Here is a 17,808-nt window from a genome sequence, read left to right on the forward strand (position 1 = left end):
TTTTTTTTTTGCATTTGTGGTGTTTAAAATAATATATTTTGGTATTTTATAGTAATTAAAAACAAAATTAAAAAACAATGATTTAAAATTGAAATGAAAAGTAGATAAGAGATAGGGCATGCACTAGGGCTCCACCATTGCAGAAAGATAAGACATGCTGACGTAGCAACCACTAGGGCTCTCACTAGCGCTTCCACTAGGGCATCCATTGTGGATGCTCTAAATAAGAGCTTCGCGTTGTGCCACAATTTTTATCTATGTTATCATTCTCTATTTTTTCTGTACCAAATCACAACTCACACAATAAACACTCTTTTTACATCTCTTACATTAATTTGTAGTACTATTCATTATTTCAATCATAAAATTGGAATGAGTATACGATACATAACACGAAACGACTTCATAGATAATAAAATAAAATTACGACTTCGTAGAAAATAAAATAAAATAAAATCTACAAGTTATGTTTTTAGATATTCTTCATGAGTATGCACGTCATGAGGTTATGTACTCGGAGCTCCTCCTTAGTCATCAGCGACATATCATTGGCTTGTAGTTTGGAGTATTGTTTGGTGGTCACACTCAAGTTGATCCCCCAAATAGCTCGAAAATGCTATCCAGAGTCGGGTTGGGTGTACGAGTTGATGAGTACCGAATCGGTGACGCCAGCTACTCCAGATGATAATTTGTTTCAAAATAAGTACTCCCTCCGTTCCATAGTAATGGAGGCGAAACTTTTCGGCACGGAGATTAAAAAAAATTGTGTTAGGTGAGTTAAGTAAAAGGAGAATAAAGTGGAAAATGAAAAAGGTAGTGAGATGAATAGAGAAAAAAGTAAGAGAGAGTAAAGTATGTGTAGAAAAATGTGTTGACTTTTACTCAAAAGGGAAATGACTTTATTACTATGGAACGTACCAAAATGACAAAATGACTCTATTACTATAGAACGGAGGAAGTACTAAAGTTAGTATACTAGTTATTTTATTTTAGAGTGAATTTCAAAATTGGTTTTTTTAAAATGAGATTCACACGCTTTAAGTCCATGAACTTGAAAAATTATCACTACATGTCTCTGAAAAATCATTATTCACATTTCATGTCATTCTCCTATTTTATCCTTGAACTCTTTTAGGACAGTACTTTATTTAAATTTTTTGATATTTTTGGAATTCAAATCTAACTTCAAATATACTTCATCCGTCTCTAAAAAGTAGTACTCCCTCAGTACTAAGGTAGTTGAATCGTATTCCTGTTTTGTTTGACCCATGATAGTGGAGTCATTTTTTTTTATGGTAAAATCTTTATTCTATCTCTTACTTTACTCTTTATTCGTCGCTCTTAGTTTATCATTTCTCTTACTTTCATCTCTCCACTCTAACCTTTAACAAATCAATTTCTTAAATCTCATGCCCAATAAAATGCCCCAACTACCTTGGGATGGAGGAAGTATGAATTATTTCCTTATTAATCGGTCTCTGAAAAGTATGAACTTTTTAATTTTAGAATAGTTAAATAACACATTACTAATGCACATCATTTTATTTACAACTTATACCATTATTGTACGTTACTAATGACGTGGAATCATATATTCACTAACACTGTATGGAAATACAATGTGCATATAAATAGATATAAGTGAAAAATATGCATTACATTTTTTAATGTATGCTGCTACATATAATTACAATCCGTATTGCTTATTTTACTGTCTCTGTTTTATATTGCAATTTTGAGATGTCTAAAAAAAATAGTCTCATCTCTAAAAGTGAAAAGTTTTTCTTTCATGTGTTGTCCATTTGTTTTCTTCTCTTCCTTACTTTACCTATTTTTTGTCCATATCTCATTTACTTTATCTATTTTTTCTTATCGTCTCTTACTTACCAATTTCTCATAGAAACTCGTATTATCCACAAATGAGACTATTTTATATGGACGGATGGAGTATAGTATTATGTACTCCCTCCGTCCCACAAGATGACACGCTTTCCTTTTTAGTTTGTCCCACAAAAGATGTCACATTTCCCTTTTTGAAAAAAGTTCTCTCTCACATGAATATAAAAATTATATTTTCTCTCTTCATTTAACACACAAAACAAAACCTCCTAAAATCCCGTGCCATTTTCAAAGTATGCCAGTTTCTCTGGGACGGAGGGAGTACAATACATGACTTTTATATAACTAGAAGACTCAATTTTGAATCATGTATCAATTTTGGTCCATAACATTTAATATTTTGATAAAGTTTGAGGACCAAAAACTGTTCTCAATAGATTAAACAAACTTTCAAGGAGTTACGGGCGAAATGACAAAAAGAAAGTTGAGAAGGACTTGCTATTTTAATAATATGATTTTTCAAAGATATTTGGTGATATTTTTTCAAGTTCACGAACCCAAAACATGCAAACCTTATTTTTCAAGGACCAATTTTGAAGTTCACTCTTTATGTTAATTAAATACTCCTTCCGTCTGCGAATAGGAGTTTCGTTTTAATATTTTAGTCCGTCCGTAAATAGGAGTCCCGATTCTCTATTACTAGGGTCCCACATTATTCTATCTTATTCCACTCACATTTCATTTAAAACTAATATATGCAAGTGGAATCCATATTCTATTAACTTTTTTCCACCCTCTTTACCTTACATTTCTTAAAACCCGCGTCGCCAAGAAATGAGACTAGTAATAGCAGACGAAAGGAGAATTAAATAACTAACAATACTTAATTTACTTTTTCTTTCTACATCTCTCTTACTTTACCAATTGTGTATTAAAACCCGTGTCTAACCAGAAGTGTATATTATTATGGGACGGAAGGAGTACATATTAATCATAAAATTAAAATTAAAATTTTAATTATCAAAATAACTTGGAGCTAAATTTACTTTTGATTTGTGATTTGATTATTTTATTAGTATTAAAAATTATAAATTAAATTATTTTTTTGTAGCTAAAATCCCGTGTCGTCCCCAAATGTGACATCTTTTGTGGGACGGAGGGAGTACTATTTAAATTTTATTTAGAATAAAATAAGTCTCTAAATGAAAAATATACACTCCATTTAGTTTGTGAGTCCTCGTCGGGCTAGCGGGTCAACCCGTTGGGTACACGAAATTAGGTTTACTGGAGTCCAAACTGGATAGTGGCTGATTCATTGTTCATCATCACTATTCCACCATTGCCAAAATCACAGAATCCTACCGCCTCATTCTCAACACCGTCGCTGACCATCTCATTTTTTCTCTCGCTCTGCTGCTTGCCCCTGGCCACGCCTTCTTCCTCAATTACCCGAGGTATGCAATGGCTTTCCATGTAATTTTATTATTGAGAAATAGATTGAATTTGTTGTAGAATTTTCGTAACTTGTTACCCATGCGTACTAGTACTGAGATCCAATTCAATAATTATAGATTTAATGCCATTTGTTTGAGACCTGGATTCTCATTTTGTCATTTGCTGGAAAACAGTGAGGGGAATCTTGTTGCTCAAATTTGATTATTGATATATTATTCCTCTTCTTCTCCTCCAAATTAACAACTCCATGCTTCTAGTGGTAGATTAAGGTTTCAAGGTCTAACTTTACTTCATCTTTATTATTGAAATTTGTCATTTGATTATAGTAGCTCACACTACATTCTATTTACTATTTTCTCTTTAATTCATTTGGATTTTTCTTCAATTGTTTCCAGTCAATCTCTAAATAGTTTTCATACATATAGTATATGAGATGTTTTTCATACTTGTCCACAGTTTCTCTTTGAAGAGACGACTATGGCGGCTGCTACTCCATCTCTCAGATCATTCTTCGCCACTCTTCAAAACAACCAAATAGATCAAAATGTAAGTATTTTTTTTTTTGTTATCCAGCTTTTGTTAATGTGTGATCATCTTGAATGAGTTCCTTTGTGCGTGCGTGCATGTGCTAATCGTCACTGCAATAAGTGCTCTTCCCTTCTCTTTCTTTTTTCACTTTTTGTATTGGGCGCTACAAAAGGAAGGATCTTTGTTTGATTGTATGAAAAGAATTCAACCAATTTATGAAATTTTGGAGCTCTCAGTTGAAGGTTGTGATGCTCTGGAAATAGATTATGAGTTGAATTAGATCGTTTTCTGATTTGAGGGTTATGATAAATATTGGTGAAATTTTCCAAATTCGTTAGGTTGAGTTATATGGTAGCAGCAAGCTTTTACATGTTCAATGCAAATTAGGGATTGGTATGGAGAACTGAATTTCTTGGGAGTTAGAATTGTAGAGCTACGTCCTAAAATTTGTAATGGCAATGCCTGTTTCTGAACCTGTATATTTGGTGGTAAAATTTAATGAATTGTGAGATGAATAGTCCCCGGATGGGAAGTCGTAACACAGATTGAAGTCTTATTCATGTGTAATTGAACTGTTATAAGCTCAATTTATAGTATAGTTTTTATCCTAATAGTGATGAACTTGTTACAAATACAACTATTTGATGTAGCCTAAGCTGGTGAAATGTGACAGAATGTGTTCGTATTAGATTGTTTGGTTCATGTTCTTACTCCTTCTGAGGTTTTACTTGGCTCCAAAACTAGCGTTTAATTCTGATATAGCACTTGATTGGTCTTTAGGGTTTTCTCAGTGGTCATCTCCCATTGCTTAATGAGCACAAAACAGCAGTGCTCAGGAAGGTAAATTTTCCTGTTGGTGGGCAGATCCTTAAATTAAAGTGCTCGAGAGACAAAGAGATGGATGTCTGCACGTCTGCTTTGGTTGATGGAGTTGCTGCCGAATGCACAAACGGTAGCTGTATATTAAATATTCTAGCTGTTTTATGAAAACATACATTTAAATCTTTACGATATAGATTATGCATTTGTGACAGATGAAGAAATCGTACAGACAAGTCATCAAGTGGAACCGAGTGTTTCCACGATGTTGATGAATTTTTCCAATGACTTTGATCCTTATGAGGCTCTAAGCACGCCTCTCTACCAAACAGCAACTTTCAAGCAGGTGAATTCTCGCTACAACCTTTTTAGATCTAGTTGATCTTCTGTAAAGTGATAGGGGAATTTGATAAGATTTCTCGGCTTCACATTATGAGTAAATTTAGTCACTTAAATCTTTGGTTTTTGTTTTGCAACGGACTCTGGTTTTCCACAGCCTTCGGCTACAGAAGGTGGAGCTTATGATTATACAAGAAGTGGAAATCCTACTCGAGATGCCCTAGAAAGGTTTCAACTTTAAGGAGGATCTCGTTTTTAGCAATGATCAATACTCTATGTCTTTACCATTGTCTAAACATTCATTGTCTGTTAACAGCCTTCTCGCGAAGCTCGACAAAGCTGATCGAGCACTATGCTTCACCAGTGGAATGGCAGCTTTAGCAGCTGTTACTCGTCTTCTTGGAACAGGTACATCATGGGGCATATGTGTAATCATGATTTCCTTGGAATATGTAATTCAAGATTCATTCTATCATATTTTATTTTGCTGAACTGTTTCGAGCTTTTGAGATGCACTTGAAGCGGCTGAAATTATGCTTAGGATATGAAATTTTGTCATTTTTATTTATGTCATGTCAGGTGATGAGATTGTTTCTGGTGGTGATATGTATGGTGGTTCGGATCGCTTATTGTCACGAGTAGTTCCAAAATCTGGAGTTGTGGTTAAGTTAGTATTGTTATTTCCTTCAAATGAACTATTTTTTCAGCCATTCGGTTGCAACTCTTAAAGATATATATGGTGCAGGCGTATAGATACAACAAATTTGGAAGAGGTTGCTTCTGCAATTACGCCTCGCACAAAGCTCGTGTGGTTGGAGAGTCCAACAAACCCCCGCCAGCAGATCTCAGATCTTCGTGTAAGCAGCTTCAATTTCGAAATCCATTTTTACTGTGTTTTTCATTATCATCGCCAATTTGTTTGCCTCTTCTCCTAATTGTGTTTTAGAAAATTGCTGAGCTTGCACATGCCCATGGGGCTCTCGTATTGGTGGACAACAGCATCATGTCTCCCGTACTGTCTCAACCCTTAGAGCTCGGAGCAGGTAATGATGATACATGGTCTTTAGTAACCTTTTCAGATAACGTACGGATGTGTGAACCTTAGCATGTCCGATCAATTTTCAGATATCGTGATGCACTCAGCTACAAAGTTCATCGCTGGTCACAGTGACCTCATGGCTGGTGTGCTTGCTATTAAAGGAGAAAGGTTCGTCTATGAATCGCGTATAGTTACCATCTTACGAACTTTCTAAAAAAATCGAAATATATTAATTTGAATCATCCTATGAAGAGTTTGAGTTACTGATTGATAGATTCACTTCTTTTGATGCTTGTTAGCTTGGCGAAAGAACTATATTTCATTCAGAATGCAGAGGGGTCAGGGTTAGCTCCATTCGACTGTTGGCTATGTTTAAGAGGCATCAAAACTATGGCTCTACGTGTCGAAAAGCAACAGGTTGTAAGATGAACTTGAGTTCTGACTCGAAAATTGTTTATTATGTGGCTTAACTCATGAGGCATCGAATATGCAGGAAAACGCACAAAAGATCGCTGAGTTCCTCAGGTCTCACCCTCGTGTGAAAAAGGTCTTTTACGCTGGTCTTCCCGATCACCCGGGACGAGCTTTGCATTACTCTCAGGTACTAATATGAGCTGTATATATCTATACTATTGTAAATAGTGCGCATTCTTGTAGTTTACAACAAAATAATCTGTTTTATGAATTTACAACAAAAGTTTGTATTCTTATGCATTTACAACAAATAATCTGTTTTTAGTATATAAAATAATAAATTTTTCACACATCATGCAGGCGAATGGCGCTGGATCCGTGCTGAGTTTCCTAACAGGATCATTGGCGCTCTCCAAGCACGTCGTTGAGACAACGAAGTATTTCAGCATAACTGTGAGCTTTGGTAAGTTTGCTCTGAGTTCATTATCCGACTTGCTGGTCGCATTCCTATGTAGTAAATATTTTCTTAGCACAATATCGTTCGTTTTAAACTTGCAGGAAGTGTCAAGTCCCTCATCAGCTTGCCTTGCTTTATGTCTCACGCAAGCATACCTGCAGCAGTGCGTGAGGAACGAGGCCTGACTGAGGATCTGATACGCATATCTGTCGGAATTGAGGACGTCAATGACTTGATTGCTGATCTTGAACAAGCCCTACGAACTGGGCCTGCATAGCTCGCCTGTCTCAGGCTATTTATATAGTTTTGTCAATTTATTCAAGGTGAAACTGTTGCTTTATCCAATCCAAGTTCATCTAATTGCAGATATGCAAATAATTACAGTTGACATAAGTTTTTTACATGATTTTGATATCTAGAAACACACACACAGCATGTCCCAAACCTTGGGGCTAGGGCTAGAACAGCATGAAAGACTACAATTATAACCTAACAATACCTCTAATTAGTCAGCAATTATCAAGCTTCTCTAATTTTATAATGTATTTACAAAAACTTGTATCCGAATAAGCACCTCGCCCTGGAGCGACTTTATTGCGATTTTGCACAGATGAGAGACTCGTTCATGCTCGTACCAATTTGCTAGTTAATTCGAGAGGTTCAGTCACTGGCAAAGTCGTCATAACTCAACCCCTCTGATATGGTGTCCAGTCTCCTAACATCTGCACGAACGAATAGCTTTTTAAAACATCAACCATTTTTCCGAGTGACAAATACAGATTCAGATGCAGAAAATAGCACCTTGTAGTTCGCCTCTGATTTGAGGGTCCAAGAAGCTCGCTTCTGTGCCCAGAAAGGGTGATCGCGAGTAGCTCTCAAGTATATCTGGATGGGTCAAGATAGTAGATGAGGCGTTGAACATGCTCCATGATATTGTGTTTTAAAGAGACAGGGCGACAGAGAGCATACCCGTGCTATTGGAAAAATCGGCTGTCAAGTCTGAAAGGCTGAAGTTCCGCGGTATCTGCCCCAAGAATCCAAATGAGCTCGTCTCCTGGTCCATCATGGACTCGTTCGGCTCACCACTAGTGAAATGTGAAGCGGAAGCTTCTCCAATGGCGTTGCGAGGTTCAATGAGATTGTTGTCCGCGCCAAACATAAAGTGAGAGTCACCTGCAAAGCCGCCCTCTGATTTGATCATCACACCGTTCATTCCTTGCACGATTCCGGAACTGGAATTCTGAGCTAATAGCATGTTTTCCGGCATGTCCATCCGGCCAGTGTGTTCTGACATGTTAACTGGAACTTGCATACTAGGTTGCAGGGCAGACTTGCCGTTAATGTAGACATTAGGTAATGTAATGGTTTGGTGAATGTTTTCTGGCTTTATAGGTGGCCCGGTTGGCTGTCGAACCTGATAAGTCGAGTTGTTGTGCACTGCCGAAATGTGCGAACAAAATTCATATATCAACCAAACCAATAAAGTATCGTTTTAATCCAAAAAAACAAAACTATGGATAAAATCCAAAGAAACAAAACTATGGTTCAAATGATTGAAACGTTATCATAAGTTCAAGAAGAGAATAGTAACGGCTAAAATTCATTGTAATGGCTAAAATTCATTTGAACGGCTAGAGATTACTTGAATGCATCTGAGATCCATTCGACAAAGACATGGAAGCGACTCCGGTCTGGCATACTTGACGCATTAGTTCAACCTGTTTCTCGAGCAACTGATTGAATCTTAATATCTGGTCCTTCACAATCAGCATCAGATGATACGCCCGGAAGAATTCCTGGTTTTCTGCTTCGAGTTTTTGCCACACTGGAAGGAGACAATTTTTAGTCAATAAGGTACAGACAATTTTCCCGAGAAAACAAATTAACAGCTGAACGGAACTAGTTGATAGCAAAATGTAAGGCTCGAAAAATAGGCAGATTAAGATAGGATACACAAATAAATAAGGACATTAAACTCACCAAGTTCAGTGAAGCCGGGCTCAATCTTTGCCTGGTGTAACAATGTATTCACGACTTCCCTCTCGCTCATGTAAAGCTGAAGGCATCTTTCGATAAGGTTCTGAACCTGATACGAGTGCAGAATATGAGCTTAGTACATATGGCAGAAAATGAATATACAAAATGCCAGAACCCAATAAAGGGGCGCACGAGATCTACAAATATGAGGAATTTTTCTGTTTTTTCTTGACAAATCAGTGCTTTAAAATGCCGACAAAGACATTAAATGCTGTAGCTTGTAAAGTATATGTCTTTGATGGTTATCATATCATTATTCCTTCTCGTTAGATGACGTGGATGATTCCACATTCATTATTCCTTTTCGGTCATCGCTATAAATGCGGAATGATTCCACAGGACCACCCATCATACAGTTCGGATCATGTTTATCTTTAACCTAATAGCTGAATTTTCTAATCCAGACAGTTATAGTTACCAAAAAAGTGACACACAAATAATGAGTTTATACAAAACAAAAATAACCATAAAACATACCAATTGTATGTCCTGTAGAGAGACTTTTCTAACTTCGCCATTTGACATTTTGCAAGTTCCAACTTTGGCCTATCAATTCAGGATAAGCAACGCCGCAGAGTTCTGAGAAGATCCGTCGCGTACAAGCCTACATATATATCACTGACAATACATGAATTTCTTATTCAACAAGAAAAGTCGTTACATTATGTGGTTCGTGCAAGACAAACCCTTACCAAAAATGAATCAGCTCAGTAACTCAGACTAACAGTAAACTTTTCTCAAACAGAATTAACTAAATCAAGACAACTTAATCAAGCACTTAATAACATTCGGGCGTTTCTTTCCCTGTTCTAGTTTTAATCGGAAGCACTAACCAACTCTAATTCATGCAAAGAGAAAGCCCAAAATTTTGCACCGGAAGCAAAGGCTCTACGTTCATCACAAGTATTTCAATTTCGGCATAATCCAATCAGTTTTTACTCTTAACTTACTGAATTAACTTTCCGAGCAACGTAATAGGCTCCGTTACCATCTCAAAAATGAGGTTTTATACAAGACTTTAATTCGAATGCTTCGACATGCATTCCTTCTGGTTTTCGTCTCGTTTTCTCTTCCCATTAATCAGGTATAACAAATCATAAGTATATCAATCAGCTCATTGTCTCAGCCATAAGTAAACACAAAAAGCCTAATTCCCATCAAACAAAAAATTAAACTACAATGAAAGTTTCAAAACAGCTCCTTCAAAACAAGCACAAACATTTCATAGACATAAATCACTCCAAATCCACAATATAATCATGCCCTCTTTCCCAAACAACACTCCCACATAAAATTCCCCGTAAAAATCCAATCTTTAACCAAGATCAAAATAGCCCTTCAAACAAATACACACTCACACCAAAAATAGGCACCGTTTTAGGGCAGAGAAGAAAAGGGATCACGGAAAAACACAAGATCACACTGATATAAACAAATTCTTGCGTGATTAAACACAAAAGCTAATGCACAAACACAAATCAGTTCACACATAGGGAAAATAATCATAAGTTTACAAAGCAAAAATGTTGATTTCACCTGTAATTTGTTGGGGTTTTGTCACAGCTCACAGGTTTGTTTCGGCAGCGACAACGAGAGAGGGGAAATGATAGAGAGAGAAAGTGATGGAGGGCTATCCTACAAATCCACAATCGGTCGCGGTCCCATTTATTTTTATTCATTTCCCCAAAAAACCAATAATTCCAGGGCGAAATTCGGGATGACAGGATTAGGTACAACTTCGGATGGGGAGGGTACAACCCAATGCGTGGTCAACTGTTCTGGCATAAGACAAATTCGTCTATAAAGGAAAGTGACAATCGCTAGACAAGAATTCATTCATATTCTATGCTTTCCAATTAACGTACCACTATTACTTGATAATGTACAACTTTTTTATGCAAGTTGGTATTTGTTAAAGATTTAATTGATAATCTGCTTTATATTTCATTATTTCTTATTTTATCTGCAATTTGCAAATTGTTGATTAGATGGAAGTAAATGAATATACAATATCGATGTTTTTCGCTAACACCATCTCCAAAGGTATACTAAAACCTAAAATGAGATAGGTAATAGTACTCAAAAATCAATACCATTTTTGGTTTTTTTTTAAAAAAATTATTTTTAGATTTACACTAAACCAAAACCTAAAAGTTTTCAAATATTATGAGTAAAAAAAACATAATATAGAGAATATTATTTTATGTTTGAGTTTAGTGTAAATGGTGGGAGTAAAATCATATTTGATGAGACATTAACACTAAAATGAGTTTGAGGTTAGTGTAAATGGTTGAAGATGTTCTAAATAGAGTGATTTAGGGAATACGAAATACTCCTCCGTCCCTCTGTAGCTTAATTTAGGGAATACGAAATACTTCTTCCGTCCCTCTATAGATGAGTCGTATTCCCTTTTCAGTTTTCATTGAAGTTGAATCATTTCTTTTTTAAGCAAAAAACAACTTTTTTTTTCTTACTATACTCATTCTTATTTTATTTTCTCTTCATCTTTCTATTACTTTATTATCTATTTACTTAACTCACTAAATACGATCTTTGTTAAATCTTGTGACCAGAAAAAGTGTCCTTGCTACATAGGGCACGGAGGAAGTAGTAGATCATTTATAAATTTGGGGGGTTCGAGTGACAAAACAAATTATGAAAATGGATGACTAAAAATATGTGTATTTTTTTGTTCCGTGTATTCCGTATATTGATTTCAATGAAACAACATTAATGATATATTCCGTATATTGATTTTCAGTGAAACAACATTAATGATATATTCCATATATTTAGTGTACTTTTTTTTGAAGAGATATTCACTCCATTGGAATAACATTCTATATATATAGCTTTTGCAACAATTACAGTGAAAGGTAATTTTTGTATAAAAAATAGTATTTGATGCTAAATTGAGAAAGGGAGAAATTTACCAAATCCCAAATCCCAAATCCCTCAGCCTCAGTTCAGAAAATAGACATGCATCCAAAATTATTTTGATATCTATTTCAGAAATAATAATAATAATGTCAGCAACGCATAGAGATCTTTGAATATTGGATCAAAATGTGTGGGCTTTCGTAGTGATCCAGCATAGGTCCATTGTGCATACTTGCCTGTCTCAAGTCTCAAGTCTCAAGTCTCAAATATTATCAAATATCAATACACCTCAACCATAGTATTTCATTGGACTTGTTTTTTGAGAACATCACTTATAAGTACCATATAACATCAATAATTATTCTTCCATATTTCATCATTAGGTACTTCGTTTTTCAGAGAGGATAATATTAATATATACTCCCTCCATCTCCTCATAAACGATGCAGTTCTTTTGGGCATGAGGTTTAAGAAAAAATAATCCCAAGAGTGTTAACGGCTAAGTGAAAAGAATAAAATAGTAGAGAAAATAAAGTAGAGAAATGGAGAGAATAAGGTAAAAGATCGCAATTGTGTTATTATTTTACTATTACTAAAAAAAATGACTCAACTTAGATATGTGACATCTCAAAAAGAAATATGAATCACTTATGATGGGAAGAAGTGATTACTATATTCTAGTAACACTTAGCGTTATAATAGGACCAATACACTATGAATAAAAATAGAACTGAACTCAAAATCTCTTGTTAAAGAGAATTTTGAGGTACTCGTATATAATGATCTAAATAATACTAGGACTTAAAACTCATGAGTGATATTTGAGGGTTCACAATAATTTACATTGATGCATATTAAACGTACTGTTTAATAAGCACTTAATAAATTTAATCACATATCCCTTTCAAGAAAAGATCCGATAAAGCTAAACTAATCCCAACATGTAGGAGGTGTTCGGTTTGAAAGATTGTATCTGAGATCAAATTAGTAGTGTGTTTGGTTCATGAGATTCAATCCTACAACTCAATCCTAGATGGATAATAATGGGATAATTAGTCTTAGCTAACCTCCTATGACTAAAATAATCTCACAATTCAATCCTAGATTGTATTTTGGTATTATTTTATCTTGGAAACCGAACACCGTAGTATATATTATATGGTGTAAATTATCTAAGTCATACATTAACTTAACAAACAACCAACCGCATAGGAAAAATAGCTATAATGCCACAAAAAATTCACCTTCTTCGGATTAATATAATTTGACTATTGTATAAATTTAATTTAAGGTATTAGCCATACGATGAAAATAAAAATATCATATCTTATGCCAACTTAAAAAAGAAAACATGTTATCCATAGCTAGTGGTTTGATGCCAAATTTCTTGACATAGTTTTCTTGAATTTAATCATCTAAAAATGAACATAAAGCCCCAAATAGTATCATAAAACAAATAAAAACATAGTGATACATAATTCCTTAGTACTTATTTGGTCTGTCATTTCCCCTAATATATATTAGTAAATAAAGATTTGGGTATTAGTGTGCGTGTATTGACATAGTAGTAGTGTGGCTGATGCTTAAGGTCCAATGTTTCAGATTTAAATTTACTATGACGAAATTTTAAATTTATATTCATTTATCAATTAAAAAAATTGGATCCAAATTTTTTCCAAAGTAAGATTCTTGCATAATTTGTGTTTAACCATGTACATTTATATCTCTTCATCATACTACTAAAAAAATATATGTCAAAGGTTAATTCGACAACCTAAGATTGTCTAATCGGTGGAATTAACCGTCATGATCGGAGATATAATTCCTTCCAACGACTATCAAAATAATAAAAAAAATTAAAGGAAAGATTAATTGGACATCACAGTTAGATCACTGTATCTGGGCCTAGTTCTGTCTGGTGAAAGCCCTTCATCCATAGATTTTCTCTTGTTGTTGTTGTCGTCGTCATTGTCGATGTTCTTTTGTTGCAAAGATTGTGCTGTCTGAAGCTGCTCCATGTCTGAATCTGCTTCTCCTATTGTAATAATCTCCTCATTTTCTTCCTTTTCCTCCTTTTCTGGCTTTCCATTTTCATTCTTGAATTTGGTTCTCATCATATGAGGCCTCAATTTATTCACATCTGCTAATTTCATTGGTTTTAGGAAAAATTCCTCTGCTCCTTCTTCTAAACATCTGCAACAATTAAATCCAATTGTTATTAATTTAAGATCATATGCTATACAATTTGTTCTTAATAATAATAATAATAATAATAATAATAATAATAATAATAATAATAATAATAATAATAATAATAATAATAATAATAATAATAATATACTAGTAGTAATTTACCTGGTTATTCTTGAAGGGACATTTTCAGAGGACATGATGACTACTGGTATATCTCTCAAAAATGCAGATTCCTGTCAATTTGTAGGCAACACACAATTTCCTTTAAATAATGCTGATAAATTCATAACAATTTAAATCTCAGATAGTGTGTGTCATGCATTGACAGAGTCCAAATTTTTATAGTATGAAAACGAGCGAAAAACAAGAATCATTGCATAAATTTAACAGGGCTTTGCAAGATTCTGGGAAAAATTCATATTCAGTTGAATCAAAGTGGCAATAAAAAGAAAAAGGAGACAACTTTTCAAGAAACTTCAAATCTTTTGTCAGAAACTATTTTATTCTGTGAGGCCTATAAATGGAGAATTTGTTGATTGATAAATTGCTCCAATCTAGTAACCAAAAGAAGAAAAGGAAATAAAGAAAATACCTTTATTTTCTTCAGCAAATCATAGCCTGTCATCCCAGGCATACAATAGTCTGTAATTACAAGATTCACTTCCACTTCCTGAAAAAGAAAAAAAAAAGAGATTTTTAGGTAATAATTTAGGGGGTGGTGGTGGTGGGGGAGGGTATAGCAACATCTACCTGATGATTCTTGGGAGAAATAGAGGTTTCATTGAACATGTTTCTCTCACTTCCATGCCAACCAAGAAATTCCAAAGCTTTGCTACCAGAATCAACTGTGGTAACTGCCACAACCAAATTCCCACAATCAAAATCAAATCTCTTTTACTTTCACAAAAAAAAAAATCCATAAAAACTACACCCCACCATCAAATTCTTAATAAAAAACCAAGAAAACTAAAAAACACACACAAACACCTTGGAAAGAAGATGTCTTGAGCAGCCTCTCAATCAGCTTCCTGTCAATCAAGCTGTCATCAACAGCAAGAACATGAAACTGGTCATCTGCTGCTGCCATGCCCATTTCCTTCCACTCCCAAAATTCACAAGAAATTGCAGCAGATTGAGGAGAGGAAGAAGGGATTTTTTCTTCTTCAAGAAAATAGAAAGTTTAGTTCTTTTTCTTTGTTTTGCAATAGTAATGTTTTTGTTTGCTTTGGTTGTGTAGTTTGAGGTGAGGAAGGATAGAAAATGGGAAGGAAAGAGGAGCTTTGTAATGAAGCAATATCAAGGCAAGATCTGACCAGATTTCTACCAAAGATTTTGTTGCATTATACTTCCAGCTTGGAATTGAACTGCAAGGCAAGCAATACAGATTGGAAAGAAAAAAGAATAGTGGAAAAATTAAATCTTTGAACGTGGGCTTTAACAATTTTCTCTAAACTAAATTAACTAATCACCGTTTTTTTTAAAATTATTTAATTTTTATACTATTCCAGTGATTGTTTACTGCATGAAAAAGAAGAAAAAGTAAAGTTAGTTTTTATCTGGTTTAATATAAAATCAATTTTTTGGTCTAGTGCAGATAAATATCTGTTTTTTATAATATCTCTTAGTTTTGTTATACGTACTTAAAATATCACTACGTACGTTATTTAAATAAGAAAGTGCATTTGCCCAATAAAATTAAGAATAAATAACTAACCACTGTGGCCTTTGCTTCTTCTATTATGTGTATTTTTTGATTAGGTAAATATGAGGCTATTTAAGTTTTTAAATTTAAAGACTAAAAAAGTGAAGCTAAAAGTTAATTTAGTTGTTGAATCGAGTTTGTTCGAAGTGATAGAGATGACGAGTAATAGTTCCGTTGCAAAATTATATCATGAAAGTAGGAGTATAATTTATCACACCACACCTTCATATTTTTCTCAGTTAATTGATGTTGGTGTTGCTAATCATAAAAATTCGACACCTTAAATAGACAATGAAGAAATGCTTTGTTGATTAATATAGGATTACCTCAAAATACGTGAGATATTGTATTAACAAGAAATTCTCAGCCGTCTTGACTCTTGATGTTGCTTTTGTCATTTTGTTTCCAACAAAATCTTTTGTGAAATTGCTTTTGAAATTTATACCATTCTACTACTATTTTAGTCGTTATTGCTGTTTTATTCTCACGCAGAAAAATGTAGTATTTGGGTCGTTTTGTCACACTTCAGTCAATTGACATTCATGGCACAATAATTTAAGAGATTTTCAATACTCCATCCGTCTATCTTGAGTGATACATTTTCTTTTATGTGATATCCGACGGTCCGACCAACCCACTCTAAAAGACATATTTGTTAAAATAGAAATACTAGTTTCTCTATTTTTTTATCACTCTTATTTTTTTTTCTCCACTTAACTCACAAAATAGTATTAAATAAAATTTCGTACCGAAAAGAAAATATTACACTTAGAATGAATATTACTTTTATTCACGTGAAAGTACAATTGCTAAATGAAACAATCAAAACTAATTAATTATAACTACTGCTACTCACTCAGTCAATGAAAAATATAAATTAATATTTTTTTTAGTATGTTCTTTAAAAATATAAACCTTCTAATATTAATAAAAATATTTTTATAGAGAAGAAATAAACTGAGAAGATATATTTCTTATTTACCTTCTAAAAAGGTGAATATACCTTCTTAAAATGTACTCCTTCCATTCCAGAGTAGTAGAATCGCTTCTTTTCAGCATGAAAATTAAGAAAGAGATATTAAATATATTAAGTGAAAAGATAATAAAGAAAGAGAGAAAAGTAGAGATAATAAATTAAGAGACGCTATAAAGTAACTTGGGGAGTAAATGTTACTCTTTGCTAAATGGGAAATGGCTCTACTATGATGGAACGTTCCGAGATGGAGAAATGGTTCCACTACTGTGGAATGGAGGTAGTATTAAGTCACTTCCTTTGTCTCAGCTAAATTGAGTTCTTATTCCTTTTGGGATGTCACAACTAAATTAAATCATTTCCTTTTTTTTATAAAAAAGAAAAACATTCAATTATTTTTACTCTATTCCATCACCTATTTTATTCCTTTTTTATATTTCCTACTTTATTCTTTTCTCCTATTTTTTAACACAATTTCTTAATCTATATGTCGAAAAGTTATGATTCAAATTTTAGCTTTGACCATCTAGAAATCCGATAGCTTTTTGAATTGGCAGATTGATAAGTTTAATTGAATTCTTTGTTTCAAACTGTCATTCACATCCGCACTATGTCTAGTGCCTCAATTGTTGAAATTTATACTAACAATTAATGAGACAAATTTCATTGACTCGAGTTTACTTATTTGTCATAATGAAGGGCCCATGATAAAATTTGTCTAACAAATCCAAAAATGATTTTCTTTACTTTTCCAAAAATTTTCTTTCTTTTTTTTTTTCTTGAGATATTAATTGTTATTTAATTGGCAAATTTTAGTCAAAGTTGTAGTCACAAAGAATTAAATTTTGTCAATTGTTTCAATTGTGTACAAAATGACCTATTTTGCGATGTGCAAAAGGACATTTTCATTATACTAATAAGTATTTTTTCTTTGCATTTAAATAATTTTTCCTTTCTTATTATGACTAAACAACGTGATTTTGGGTATGAGTAAAGACATATGCAAATGAGATAATTGAGAAGAAATGGAAACTTTCGTGATACTATATTTTTTCATTTTCAAACCTTATGAAATAGATCTAAATTTGACTAGATTCCAGGATTTTAATGGCTGCTATCCCTTTTGTTTTATA

At 33.7% G+C, this 17,808-nt stretch overlaps 3 protein-coding genes across 7 annotated transcripts; 1 reads left to right on the forward strand and 2 right to left on the reverse strand.

Moving 5' to 3' along the window:
- Window positions 1-3,094: 3,094 nt before the first annotated feature.
- Window positions 3,095-7,291, forward strand: LOC125213449 (cystathionine beta-lyase, chloroplastic-like). 2 transcript variants are annotated; one of them, XM_048114007.2, is made up of 14 exons: window positions 3,095-3,293; window positions 3,751-3,840; window positions 4,585-4,774; window positions 4,857-4,987; window positions 5,138-5,208; window positions 5,297-5,388; window positions 5,560-5,647; window positions 5,726-5,837; window positions 5,927-6,023; window positions 6,106-6,187; window positions 6,319-6,436; window positions 6,513-6,620; window positions 6,794-6,896; window positions 6,992-7,291. In XM_048114007.2, the coding sequence occupies exons 3-14, from the start codon at window positions 4,720-4,722 to the stop codon at window positions 7,165-7,167; spliced, it is 1,233 nt and encodes a 410-aa protein (XP_047969964.2). In that variant the 5' UTR covers window positions 3,095-3,293; window positions 3,751-3,840; window positions 4,585-4,719; the 3' UTR covers window positions 7,168-7,291. The 2 variants fall into 2 exon arrangements, with proteins under 2 accessions (XP_047969964.2, XP_047969963.2); XM_048114006.2 differs by having other exon boundaries at window positions 4,603-4,774.
- LOC125213450 (histidine-tRNA ligase) lies at window positions 7,227-10,581 on the reverse strand. 4 transcript variants are annotated; one of them, XM_048114008.2, is made up of 7 exons: window positions 10,464-10,581; window positions 9,405-9,531; window positions 8,871-8,976; window positions 8,533-8,715; window positions 7,860-8,327; window positions 7,692-7,775; window positions 7,227-7,612 (listed from the first exon to the last, which is right to left on the reverse strand). In XM_048114008.2, the coding sequence occupies exons 2-7, from the start codon at window positions 9,450-9,452 to the stop codon at window positions 7,551-7,553; spliced, it is 951 nt and encodes a 316-aa protein (XP_047969965.2). In that variant the 5' UTR covers window positions 9,453-9,531; window positions 10,464-10,581; the 3' UTR covers window positions 7,227-7,550. The 4 variants fall into 4 exon arrangements, with proteins under 4 accessions (XP_047969965.2, XP_047969966.2, XP_088924572.1 ...); XM_048114009.2 differs by having other exon boundaries at window positions 9,405-9,545; window positions 10,464-10,559; XM_089068446.1 differs by lacking the exon at window positions 10,464-10,581 and adding an exon at window positions 9,878-10,455.
- Window positions 10,582-13,504: 2,923 nt separating this feature from the next.
- On the reverse strand, window positions 13,505-15,431 carry LOC125215113 (two-component response regulator ARR8-like). Its single transcript, XM_048116434.2, has 5 exons — window positions 14,988-15,431; window positions 14,751-14,854; window positions 14,593-14,670; window positions 14,163-14,233; window positions 13,505-14,000 (listed from the first exon to the last, which is right to left on the reverse strand). Exons 1-5 carry the CDS (start codon window positions 15,091-15,093, stop codon window positions 13,676-13,678), a joined length of 684 nt encoding a protein of 227 aa, XP_047972391.2. The 5' UTR covers window positions 15,094-15,431; the 3' UTR covers window positions 13,505-13,675.
- Between the last annotated feature and the right edge of the window lie 2,377 nt (window positions 15,432-17,808).

This window comes from Salvia hispanica, chromosome 3 (genome assembly GCF_029641045.1).
Source record: "Salvia hispanica isolate PSC_SH4W2 chromosome 3, Shi_PSC_v1, whole genome shotgun sequence".
NCBI lineage: Eukaryota > Viridiplantae > Streptophyta > Magnoliopsida > Lamiales > Lamiaceae > Salvia > Salvia hispanica.